General features: G+C 37.6%; 1 protein-coding gene across 1 annotated transcript in view; it reads left to right on the forward strand.

Annotated features, from left to right (window-relative positions):
• Nucleotides 1-13,908, forward strand: part of LOC114031827 (ras-related protein Rab-31) — a 182,910-nt gene that overhangs the window by 130,121 nt on the left and 38,881 nt on the right. Inside the window, exon 6 of the mRNA XM_027846962.1 lies at nt 10,197-10,306. Within this exon, the coding sequence (XP_027702763.1) occupies nt 10,197-10,306 (110 nt within the window). The remainder of the gene's footprint in view (nt 1-10,196; nt 10,307-13,908) is intronic.

Genomic DNA, 13,908 nt, shown 5'->3' on the forward strand with positions numbered 1-13,908 from the left:
ACTTTGGTCATACAAGATCTAAATAAATTACTATTATGTTTAGGAGTATTTGAGGCTAGAATGAGCAATGCCATGTATTTAGTTGATATTATTGTTGTTGTTATTTCTGCCACCAGCACTATTTGAGGTGATCCCTTTGGTTGGACAAAATGAATCCTTCATGTTCTGTATGACATAGTTATTTAGTTAAATCAAGCATTCCTAGTGAAGTAAAACTCCAACTTGTAACTCAATGTTAAAGTTAGTCCTAGGTCATCTCTTAAGACTTGAGACATGATGTATATTGTCAAAATGTGTGCACTGCCTTATCCCTGAAACAACGAAACATAGAGCAACCTTCCTCTGGAGAGGGGTTTATACTGGCTTAGAATAGAGGTTTGAGGATGCCTTTATCCAGTCTCACAGGTTAGCTGCCTCACTAAATAAATATGTAATAAAGAAGCAAATAATGAATCTTCATCTCCTCTATTCCACTGGTTATTTTGGCTCTCAGGAATGTTGGAAGCCAATTCCCATAAATACCATGATAGACAGTACACAGTGCTCCAGGTTTTGCTAATCCATATATGATTAAACTAAAATTAAATAAACACTGAAGAATAGTCCTCTCACACACGCTTAACACCATTTGACAAATTGCTCTGTTTCTTTGGGATTTCAAAAGCCTCATGTCAAGTTGTGGAGTGTTGGTTTTTAATAACTACTAGAGATACCATGTAATAGTTTATATAGATCTGGGTCTTAGCCACATTTTCGGGTTTCATTCAGAGCACTACTATCTTTACTATAATTCAAAACCAGCTGGCATATCTATAATGCTCAGGATACTTTCTTTTATTTACTTTGGGATCATCTAATAGTTTTAAAGGGATAGAGCTTTAAAAATCGACATGCTTCAGACATTGTGAGGTTTCCTGTTTATTGGACTTTGAGGACGGGGGATTGTTTAAACTTCTGTGGAAATCAGCCTGCCACTGCAGTGATGGGCCTTAAGTTAAAGAAGTGGGTGGCAGTAGAGATGCCCTATAAAAGAGTTAATATAATTCTCATGCTGGCAGCTCATAGAAGATGGTGTCTATAAGCAAAGGGGTGAGTTAATTTCCAGAGGGTAAGCAGCTCAGAGACATTTTGTTAGTTAAAATAATGAAGACTGGTTTAGGGAGAGTAGCAGAGGTACTGGTGTGAATGAGCGTAGTATGTGAGTGGGATATTAAAGAGACTAGTCTGTCAAAAGGCTTAGGTTGGGAAGTATAAAATAATACAGCTGAAAATGTGACCTCCCAGGTAGAAAAGATAGGTTTAGGACAAGTAGTTGAAAGACAGGTAGAAGAATTTGGACTTCAGTAGGTTAGGGAGTCATTTTAAGTTCTTGAGCAAAAAAGTAAAAAAAAAAATGGAAGTGGTAAGTAGAAGGGATCAGAGGGAGGAGAGACTAGAAGCAATAACTCTAGGTTAAAATCAACAATTAACAAACATTTATTGTGATTTAGGTTGTACTACTGTGACCTGACAAGTCAGAAGGAGAGCATGGAGGCATTACAACAACAATTTGTAATTTTCATTTAACCTTACTATCATGAGTCTTTGATAATTTATATTCACTACTCCCTGTGAAGTAGGTAGAGGAAGAGATTATCTCCATAGTCCAGAAAAGAGTCAGCTTGGTTGACACAATGGATAAGATTGCTGGACCTGGAGTCAGGAAGACCTGAGTTCAAATTCAGCCTCAGACACTTCCTAGCTGTGTGACTCTGGGCAAGTCACATAACCTCTATCTACCTCAATTTCCTCAATTGTAAAATGGCACACACCTTCCAGAGTTATTTTGAGGATCTAATAACAATAGCTAATATTTATATAACATCTACTACCTGTCAGCTGTTGTGCTAAGTGCTATGAATATCTCATGAGATAATATTTGTAAAGCATATTATAAACCTTAAAGCATTATATGAATAATAACTTTGGAACCCAGATGTTAAAATTTTCCTGTGCAATTTGGACAGGGGAACTAGAGGACAGGGACAGGGAGAATTGTCAGGATTTGGGAATTTGCAGTCCAAACACTATTTCCAATCTGGTAACTCCCTATTGCCTCTAGGATAAAATTTAAGTTCCTGTCTGGTACTGAAAGCCCTTCACAATCTAGCTTCTACCTACCTTTTCAGGCTTATTAGGTGTTGTTCTCCTTAGTGCAGTCTGCATTCTAGCTAGACTATTTGATTGGCTTTTCTTCAGGCACATGGTACCATCCTTCATCTTCGTGCTTTTGCTGAGGCTATGCTATCTCCTGTGCCTGGAATGCACTTGGTCTTCCTCTCTGCTGCCTCTTAGAATTCCTTGTTTTCTGCCAAGCTCAGTTCAAGTTCTTCCTAAAGGAGGCTTCCTTGGATTCCTTGAGCTGCTAGTACTCACCAGAAATTACTGTATATTTACTTGTGATTTTTAACTTTAATTAATTAAGACTTTTCTGTTTGTGTTTACTTATTATATTTTGTCTTCTTATATGTAAAAATGCTGTTTTCTTAAAGTAATTTCATTTCATTTTTCTCTTTGTATCCCCAGAACAGATCACAGTTCCTGGCACTTTATAGATGCCTAATAAATTCTTGTTGCTTAATTCTTGCAACAGATGAAGATGAAAGTTAGGATTGCCAGGTAGCTCATTAAGTCTATAATTTCTAGGCAGACTTTGGAAAATGGAATAGAGCCTATTGGATAATTAATTTTTCTGCACTGATTATGAACATTGTGTATCCAATATTCAAACCAATCTCAAAAGTGGTCATTAGGAGCATTAATATTTTTGGTGACCTAGAAACTTTCAGAATTAGAGATGCAGGATGGTAAAAACTCAAGATGAATCCAGATTGAATATTTAAAAACTCTTAAGCATAACAAACAAATGCTAAGACCATGAAGATCAGCAAAATTATTATTGAAATATCAAATTATTGAAGTATCAGAATCAAATACTGACATTTTCCTAAGGTCCTGTCTTATGAGTATCACTGACCCAATTCACGGAGTGAATTCTAGACTCCATTTATGGAGTGTACTCTATATCCTATCCATGAAATGAACTCTAGATGCCATTCATGGAATGTACTCTAGATTCTATTCATAGAATCTAGACTCCATTCATAGCACATACTCCCTCTTTACCTCTGTTGAATAGAATATCTAGTTTCATCAAAGCTCAACTAAAACACCACTCCTTATACAAATCCTTTTTGAATCCCTCCTCCACGAATTCTATTGCCTCCCTCCTAAAAATTATCTTTATTTATTTGGTATATATTTTGCATATACTAATATGTGTGTTTGCTATCTCCCCCAATAGAATGTGAGCTCCTTGAGGGAAAGGACTATTTAATTTTTGTATTCTTTCCTAGAACAGTGCCAGGCCCTTAATAGATGCTTATTGATTTATTGATAGACACTAATTTTTGCTGACACGTAGTGAATGAAAAAGCAGTTTATATGAGGTCATTCAATGACAGCTGGTAACATGTTGGACTACAAGGAGGTTATCTTTTGCTGATAGTTGATGTCAAGAGGCTGAAGTAGGTGACCACACATTTGGTTAATCATGAAAGTAGAGGGAGCAAAAAGGTCAAGGCCCCGTAAGAGGACTGAATCTCTTCCTCAGCCAGGCCCCACAGATGGCAGGTCATTAGGATCATAGAGTTTTTGGAAGGGACTTGAGAAGTCATTTGGCCCAAACTTCTTACTATAAAGGTGAGGAGACTAAAGAAGCCCATAGAGGTTAAGTGATTGGCACAGGGTCATACAGATAGTAAGTAGCAAAGGCAGTATCTGACCGCAGGTAAGGCCAATACTCCATCCAATCCTATGGCAGCCAAAATGTGGCTTTCAAAAGTGTAAGTTAACATAGTGTTATTAAGGGTCAGGTTTAGATACAAGAAATTTTGCCAGAAGAGCAAGTATTCATTTTCCTTTTAATCTGCTTGCTGGCCTGAATTTCCCTGGAGTTTCTATTAGGAATTCCAGGTATCCCAGGGATCATTTTCAAGCACTGCATTTTTCCAGATGTTTGGACTCCTAGCTCAGAGTCTAACCATCAGAGATTAGGCTGAAATAGGAAAAGGAACCATAAGAAAGGTCTACAAGGAATGAGCCCCAAAGAGCGAGTAAGAAAAGGTACAACTATCAATTCCTGAGATCTGGACATGACCACTTCTTCCTAAGCCACCCTCCCTCCCACTTTCCTAGATGTTACCTTCACTTTCCTTAACAAAAAAAAATTTAAAACTTTTTTATTGATGACTTTTGTTTTTATATCACAGTCATCCACCCCTCCCTCTCCAAGATCCAACCCTTATTTGTGACAAAGAAAAACAATTAAGCAAAAATATCTGGTACAAAAACCTCATCTAACATTGCATATAATCTTTTGCCCTAGTAATCCCCCACCTCTCTGCTCTCAGGGATTGGCCATATTTTGTTATCTCTTCTTTATAGGACCTTCTTCAGTTACCTTCATTTTCTGCCCAGGGATAGAGTATGAATCCTATTATTAAAAGCAATGCTCAAAGACCTTGTACCTTAAGAACTTTTCTTTATGTCAGTTCCTTGGGGGAAGGGATTGTTTTGCTCTTTGTATTCCCAAGCCTAGTGCAATGCTTTATTCCTTGTAGATACTTAATAACTATTTGTTGAATTGAAAAAAAAAATCTTTTCTTTTCTGGGAACTAGGGTGTGCTTTCAGACCCAGAGTGTTTTTCCATGAGAAAACACTCAGTCTAAGTCTATGGTGTGAACCTGACACTGCTTGCTTAAACTTGACGCTGAGGCTTTGGCTGCAGGTAAATAGGAGCTCTGGATCCACATGATTAAGCAGGTAGGGTCTCATGGGAACACTTTCTCACTCCCGTGATAGGGATGTTGAGTGGATTAGCTATACGGTTCTATATATAGGCTAAGTATGATTGAGTCTTTTGGTAAACATAGTAATTATTTACTAGCTAAAAAAGTTCTTTTTGGTCTTTGTTCTTCCTCACAGGTAAATTGCATCTAGCATCAGTAAAAGTTTATTTTTAAACATACACATTGCTGCTTCAAAACTATCATTAAAAGAGTTGCTTCATCTGTGTTACATAAATATCTTGGATATTTAGAGAAAATATAAGAGGTAATGGGAACATAACAAACTCTAATTATTCACTTCAGTGGCTGTCCTTGGTATCAGGGAAGGCTATAAGACTCTGCTTCATCACACACAACAGCCTTCACACACATCCCACAGCTTGCCTCTGCAGGATTTTGATGGAGTGTTATGAATATTTCCCATCATTTTTGGCCCAGATACTTTAAACACGTGGGATGGTGGTGACAAAAACTATTCCACCAGACATTTAACTACCATATACTGCTCACTGTTGCCATGCTACAATACTGGCAGCTTATTTGCCATTTTAAACTTGACCTTGGATAGGGGCCATGATAGTGGGAAGAGAGTAAAGAGGGAGGAAAACGTTTTCGTTTTTTGAATGGTAAATGTCAGCTTCCTAGAGTTTGGCCAATTTTGAAATTTCTGTGTGTTGTTTATATACTAAGGATTTTAGAAACATAGTATGTTTAATACAATGAATGTGTGAAAAAAGGTATCTTCCTGTGTTTTGGGGTGCGGGGGGGAGGGAGCCAGAAGACCATCTTGACTTTGTTACTGTGAAATTTCTTGTTTATTTCATACTGCCCTAGATGCAGCAGACCTTTCTGAGGTGTTACTTTATAAATGTAAAATTATAAAGCGAGCACAGGGAGGGCCTACGTGACCTCCAACATGCTAGTTTCATTATCAGAATCATTCTGTGATTCTAAGTAATGACGTTTAGCTTCCCACTTTTTAGCCTGAATCTTACTGGAAGTATGACCTGTGTTACTAATTAGGGGAGCCTCAGAGGACATCTGGAATAGTTCTGTTTTAATGGTTAAGCTGGGAAAGGGCTTGGAATGTGACCTCCTTCTGAAAAGGGTACCTTAATCGTCAAAACTCCCATTCTCATATACAATTTATGGGACGATAGGATTTATTATTAACCTACATTTATATGGTGTTTTAAAGTATACAAAATACTTGACATACATTATCTCATTAATTCCTGAAAACAACCCTGTTAGGAAAGTACTGCCGGTATTTTTGTCCTTATTTTAGCCCTTGAAGGTACGTTGGAGATAATCTAATAAAAATAACAGCTGATATTTATATAGCACTTCAAAGCTGGCAAAACACTATATACATTATATCATTTAATCCTCATAAATTTTCGAGTTAAGTGCTATTATTTTCCTCATTTTACAGGTGAGGAGACTGAGGTAACAGAGGTTAAGTGACTTGCCTGTGGTCACATAATTAATAAGTTTCAGAGTCATGATGGAAGTCCAGTATTTACCACTTTGCCATATTGACTTTCTAGTATGACTCTTGCATTTTATAGATGAGGAAACTGGGTCCTAGAAAGGAAGTAACATACCTAAGACCACATGAATTTGAATAAAGGTCATAGGATCAATTATAGATTTAGATTTGGAAGGGACCCTAGAAGATGAGCTCATCACATGGCAAAGAGAAGGGATGACAGGTGAACAGCCAAAGTGCCTCACTCATCCCTTCACAATGACAAGAGAAAATGAAGAAGGCCTACAAAAAGTTGGATGGACTCTCTATAATGGACTTAGAGTTGAATATGGATAATAATTAATAAGCATTTTCTAGATTTCATTATTGGAATCATTCAATGATTGATTGTAAGTGTAATGATATTTAGCTTCCCACTGTTTAGACTGAATCTTAAGAACAGTATGGCCTGTGTTCCTAATTAGGGGAGACTCAGAGGATGTCTAGAATAGTTCTGTTTTTAAGCACCAATGATGTACCAGGCACTGTGCCAAGTGCGGGAATACAAAGAAATGTAAAAACATGGACTCTACCCTCAAGGAGCTCACATTCTAATGGAAGAGACAACGTGCAAACAACTACGTATGGATAAGATACACACACACACACACACACACACACATACACACACAGAGTAGATGGAAGGGAATCACTCTCAGTTGGTGGAACCAGGAAAGGCATCCTACATAGAGTGAGATTTGAATTGAGTCTTGAGTTGCAGAAGATGGACAAGCACAGATGGGTTGCAATCCATATAATGGAAAAAAGACTCAGTTGAAGAGATCCCAGATCCATTTGAGTGTCTGAATATCAGGACTGAATGAGTCAGGGTTATTGATCTGAATGGCAGCACCTGAACTGTGGACCTCATATATAACTCAGGATCATCATAACATCTAGTGCTAGGAGGTTCTAAAGACCAGCCAACTCTTATGTTAGAGAGGAGGAAACCGAAACGTAAAGAACTTATTTGATTTAACTAAAAGCATGCTGAGTTCTCTTAACAGTGTAACACAGCAACAGAGCCATTATTTAAGCCCAGATTTACTGACTTTAAATTTTATGTTCTTTTTACTCTACTACAAATGCTGTTGGAGGTAGAAAAATTCCTTGCCTTAGAGCAGGAATTCTTGACCTGTTGTCTGTGAACTTGAGTTTAAAAATATGTATTTTTATATCTTTATTTCTACGTAATTGGTTTCCTTTTGTAATCTGTGTTTTAATTTAACCATTTAAATGTTATTCTTAGAAGGGGCCCATGATGCACACAAAAGACTAAGAATTACCTCTCTAGAGCTAATTTTTTTTTGTTTCCAGCTGCCTGCTAGATATTACCATCTGAACGTCTCACCAGCATCTCAATATTACCAAAACTGAACTTACCATCTTACCCTCAACACTCATCCCTGCCCCTACTATTGCTCTTTTTATTTAAGGCTTAATCATCCTTCCTGGGACCAAGTCTCATAATCTCAAAGTCATCTTTTGACTCTTCCCTTTCTTTCATTTCCCATATCCAAATCAGCTTAGGCTGTTTTTTTTTTATCTATGCTTTCCTTTCCATTTCTACTACAATATGTCTACTTTTGTCCTTCATAACATTTTGCCTCTTAGTATTGCCTTAATGATTGGTCTTAATGCCTCCAACCTATTCCCTCACTAATGCATCCTTCCTTCACATCACTGCCTGTATAATCTTTCTAATATTTTGGATCATGTCAATCTTCTACTTAAAAAACTGTATTAGCTCTGTATTAACTGCAAAATAAAGAGGCAACTAGATGGTGCAGTGGATAGAGAGTTAGGCCTAGAGTCTGGAAGAGTTCAAATATGGCCTTAGACATTTACTTAGCTGTGTGACCTTGAGGAAGTCACCTAACCATTCTCTGCCTCAGTTTTCCTAACTGAAAAATGGGAACTATAATAGTACTTCCCTCCCAGGGTTGTTGTAAGCATCAAATGAGATAATATGTATAAAACACTTAGAACATAGTAGCCTGGCACATAGTAGGTGCTATATAAAAATGTTGGCTATTATTATTAAGTATAAAATTCTAATTTTGACATTTTAGGCTTTTTGTAATCTGGCTCGAACTTATTTTTCCAGCCTTGTATCATTTTAACTCCCTTCCCATGCCCCATGTTCCATCTTCACTTGGCTATTCTCTGACTCTTGTCCTTTTCCTTTTCTGTTCTGACTCTACACCTTTGCTTATGCCTCCCCGGCCCTCATTTCTTTATAGCATTCTCTTCCATAGCCCTCATCAGGTCCATCTGTTGGAATCTCTCCTTTTCTCCAAAGTCCAACTCGGGTGCCATCTCCTCCATGAACCCTTCCCTGATCACAACACATTTCCAGTTGAAATTTATCATTCCCATCTGCCAAGGCCTTTTTTCTTCATAGTTACCACATTTTCTTTCACATTGTGATTTTTTGCATGCATGTCTTTTCCCCTGTTAGACTCTAAGCATTTTGAAGACAAAGTTTGTCTCCCAAACATCTTTGTAACCATAGCACCCAGCACAGTGTCTCATATAGTAGGCACCTACTACCTCAGAAAGCTCCTTATTCCATTTTTAGATAACACAAATTATTCAGAAGTTTTAAGTTTCCTTAATAACTATGCAAGGTTTTGTGAAGCCAAACTCCTCTCTTTGGCTTTCAAAGGTCTTCACAACACATTTCCAACCTATATTTTTAATCTTTTTTATACCTCATTCGCTTTTCTAAACTCTGCAAACTAACCAAACTGCCTCCTTGCTTCTTCTCTCACACAATACCCCATCTCCTGTTTCTGTACCTTTTCGCGGGCTGTCTCCCAAGTCTAGAATGCTCTCCTTCCTTACCTACATCTCTTAGAATCTCCTATTCATGTAAAACTCAGCTCACATGCTACTTTCTGCAAAAAAAAAAATCCAAACCAAAAAAACCCTTTCCTATCTTCCTGAAGCTACTGATCCCTTCCCCAAGTTGTTTTCTATTTTTTTGTTTATATTTCTTATACATGAAGATGTTTCCCTGTCCTCCCCAAATGGAAGGCAAGCTCTTTGAGGGCAGGGACTATTTCTCTTTTTTCTTTGTATCACCAGTGCCTAGCACAGTGCCTGAATGGTAGAAAATGCTTAATAAATGGTTGGTGATTCATTATATTCTGTTCTAGGTGCCACATTTTAGGAAGGGCATTATCAAACAAAACCTCACCCAGAGGAGTGTGACCAGATAACTCTTTTCACATATTTCCTCCCTTTAATTTCATATAATTTGTTGTTGTTCAGATATGTCTGACTCTTCAAGACCCTGCAAACCACTGCAATATCTTTGCCAAGAAAAACCCAAATGAGGTCACAAAGAATTGGACACAACTGAAAAAGAGTGAACAACAACAACAACAAAAATTTCCCACAGACACATTCTTTGCATAAGTATATGCTCTAGTTTATCTGTTTAGGAATGCTGTCCTCCAGAGGAAATTGAGAAATAGCAATAATGCTGTATATTTATCTTTTCCCTCCAATCACCCAATAAGCATTTTAAGTGCCTGCTATGTGCTAAGCAAAGTGGTAGGAACTAGACTCTACTAGAATCTTCCAGAGGTCAGGGACCAGGTCTTTGATTTCTTTTTTATCCATTTCAGCACTTGCCATTGTACATCTATACTTGCTGAATGAATGGAGAAGCTACTTCTATCACACTGAGATTGGATGGGATGAGAGTTGTTTTCCTAAATACTAAGTTCTTTACAAATTATTGCTATGTTTTTTACCTCTTTTCCAGGGAGGTTCCTATGAAGGATGCTAAGGAATATGCTGAATCCATAGGTGCAGTTGTAGTTGAAACCAGTGCAAAATGTGCTATTAACATTGAGGAACTCTTTCAAGGAATCAGTAAGTAAATCGCTTTGATTTTTCGTGTGTGTGTGTGTGTGTGTGTGTGTGTGTGTGTGTGTGTATGTGTATTTTCAAAGCTGTCTTAGATTAGATCAATAGCTGTTAAATGGAACCTGTGTTCTGGCAGATAAGGAGCTCAAACCTGCAGCCTTATGATCTTTAAGATGACTCCAGCTCTAAAACTGCGATTCTGTGTTCTCACCTGTTGGTCTGTAGGTAAACAATGTAACATAATAGCAAAAAAAGTCAATGTGATCTTAGGCTGCCTTAACAGCCACATTTCCAGGATGAAGGCGGTGGTAATCCCTTTGTACTTGGCTCTGGTCATACTGTATCTGAACCATTATGTTGGGTTCTGGGTGCCACACTGTAGGAAAGGCATTGCCAAACTAGAGTACCTCTGAGGATGGTGACCAGGATGGTGAGGGCACCAGAGACCCTGCAATAAGATTAATTGAAGGAACAAGGGGTATTTAGCTTGGAGAGGAGAACACTTAGTAAGAATATCATAGCTGTCAATAAAGATGAGTGGAAGAAAAATGGTAGATTTAGCGTAGTGGATAGAGTGCCAGGCCTGGAGTCAGAAAGACTCATCTTCATGAGTTCAAACTCAGACACTTACTAGCTGAGTGGCCCTGGGCCAGTCATTTAACCTGTTTGCCTCAGTTACTTCATCTGTAAAATGAGCTGGAGAAGGAAATGGCAAACCACTTCAGTATCTTTGCCAAGAAAACCCCAAATGGGGTTACAGAGAGTCAGACATGACTGAAATGACTGAACAACAAGATTTAGATTAAATATAAGGACAAGCTTCCTAGTAACTGGAGCTGAGCATGGAATGGAGTTTCCCAAGAAGGTTCCCCATTCCTGAAGATCTTTAGCATTCAGCTTAAATGAACATGTATCAGGGATATTCTAGAGAGAATTCTAGTTCAGGCTGAAAGAAATGACCTATGAGGTCTCTCCCAACTTGGAGAATCTGTGACCTTTTCACTTCATCATAGGAAAGGAACATTGTGATCAAGTGGAAAGAAAACTGAATTTGGAGTTAAGAGAGACCTGTATTTTGACTTCTAGTTCTGACCTTGGGCAAGTCACTTAACCTCTTTCAGCCTTTGTCTATTCCTTTATCTATAAAATGGGGATAATAATACTTGTAATAATAGTTAGCACTTGTGTAGTGCTTTAAGGTTTATAAAGTGCTTTAAAAATATTACTTCGCTTTATTTTGAAACTCAGTAATAGTTATTTATTAAATACCTACTATGTGCTAGCACTGTGCTAAGCACTAGGGATACAAAGAAAGACAAAAAATATGCCTGCCTTCGAGGAGCTCACAATTTAATGGGGAAGACAGTAAGCAAATACATATGTGTAGACAAGCTATATATATATACTAAATAGGAAATCAAGAGAGATTGGGAAAGCTTTCTGTAGATGGTGGGATTAGAGTTGAGACTGATAAGCCTCCAGGGAAACAACGAGGTAGAGATGAGGTGGGAGAGCATTCTAGACATGGGAGATAGCCAGAGAAAGTATCTGGAGCAGAAAGATGGAGTGTCTTGTTCATGGAAAAGGCAGAAGGCAGTGTCATTAGATTAAAGAGTATGTGGGGAAGAGGGGATGAGATATCAAAAGACTAGGGAGGTGGAAGGTTCAGCTAAAATAATCCCCAGGATTATGAGGAAAGCTTGTGAACCTTAAAGGACTAAGTAAATCTCATTATTTATCCCAAGATGTCACAAAATACTAAAAACAATAAAAATCATCAAATACAATAATTTTAATTTGCTTAAATTATTTTTAAAAATTACCTCAAATTTCTGAAGTTTATTGTATACACCATACAGAACTTTCTGTGTTTAGGGATCTCAAGGACCATTTGTTGGTAGCTCTTATTTGGGAGGGTAAGAGGGAGATGCCAAGAATCGGCCATGATAAGGTAAATAAACAAAGCAAAAATACCTAAAACCTTTAGTAACTACTATTACCTGATTGAACAATGGCAGAAAATCCTGTCTCCTCCCCAAAACAAACTGGAAACTAGGTGGAGCAGCTGTTCATAAAAGTCATCACTACTGAACAGCTAATTGAGAGTAATCAATTTTCTGCTCCTGCTTAGTATCTTGTTATCCTTACAGATTTTTGAAAAATGTTTCTGTTTTACCATAAATAGCATTTGTCAGAGGATAAAGTTCTGGGGTGGATGGCTTCTTAAATATCTTCATTTGTAGAAAGGCAGCTCTCCTGAAATACCTAATTATTATCTTGACCAACTCTACCCATAAAGGTTTTCTGTTCTGGCCTATGGTGGAAGGTATTTTTTGAACAACAGCCCTGGGAGCTTCTCCAAAGGAGTTCTTTAAAAATATATATATATATATATATTTAATATGTATGTTGTTTAATTAATTAAGTTAATGAAACATATATGTGTAATATGTAATATATTTATGTATATTTATTTTAATATATACATGTAAACATTCATTGAAAAAAATTTGAGTTCCAAATTCTCTCCCTTCCTCTGCTCCTCACGTAAAATATATTTTGATATTAGCCATGTTACAAAAGAAAACACACACACACACAGAAATGAAAAAAAAAGGAAAGTAAGAAAAAAATTGCTTCAGTCTGCACTCAGAGTTCATCAATTCTCTCTCTGGAAGTAGAGAGCATTTTTCATTGTGAGTTCCAAAGAAACCTCATTCAGTTATAATTGACTTACCCAGAGTTACTGCTGAAAGTAGAAGTGGCTGGGTGAGTCTTGGACTTGAAGAAAATTGGGTATCCTCCTCAGGGGAAGGCTCAAAGCTTAGTGAACAGTTGTTTTCAAATTGACTGGAACCTGACACCCCCAGAAGGAAAGTTTTTTGGTTTGATGTTTGAGCCTGAGATCATTGTTGGCCTCCCCCAGCAAAGCACAGGGAGAGACTGGGTTTCCATTGAACTAGTTTTTTTCTTCATTACTTTAGACTCAGATCAGGACCCACGAAAGGGATTCTTTTATTTGCTTGTTTTGGCCTTAACAAGAACTTGCTGGAGATAGAGAACCGTGACCTAAAATATGCTATGCAGAGAATTAGAAAGGAATGTTGCTAAGACCTCTGTATCCCCTTGTGTTCTTTAGTTCCTTGCAGTCAATTCCATCTTCCCTGCAACCCTAGCTGCTCAAAGCCAACATAGTATAAATAATTCTGCTAAAGGATTCCTTTCCTGTTTTCACTTCATACTCTCCATAGTACAGGAATTTTGCAAGGCTTGTTGACTTTGGCTGTTGAATTCCAGGATGATGAATTATTGGAAAAAACCCCAATCCCCACCCACATCACTGTTTCTTTTCCAGCAAAAGACCATGGATTTAGTGTCTATGTTTGAAGAATTAGTTAAGGTCTTCTTCAGTTGTCAGTTGTATAACTGCAGCCTGTTTTAGTTATCATCCAAGCAACTGCAAGTTGAACTTCTTACAGTAATCCTCCTGCTCCTTAAAGTACTAACTTACATTCTTGTTAGGTGGGGCCTAGGCTACTTGTCCAGATCTTGAATGATTTCATTCATTCATTCATTCATTCATTCATTCATTCATTCATTCATTCATT

Source organism: Vombatus ursinus, unplaced genomic scaffold (assembly GCF_900497805.2).
Source record: "Vombatus ursinus unplaced genomic scaffold, bare-nosed wombat genome assembly UNPS02015255.1, whole genome shotgun sequence".
Taxonomy (NCBI): Eukaryota; Metazoa; Chordata; class Mammalia; order Diprotodontia; family Vombatidae; genus Vombatus; species Vombatus ursinus.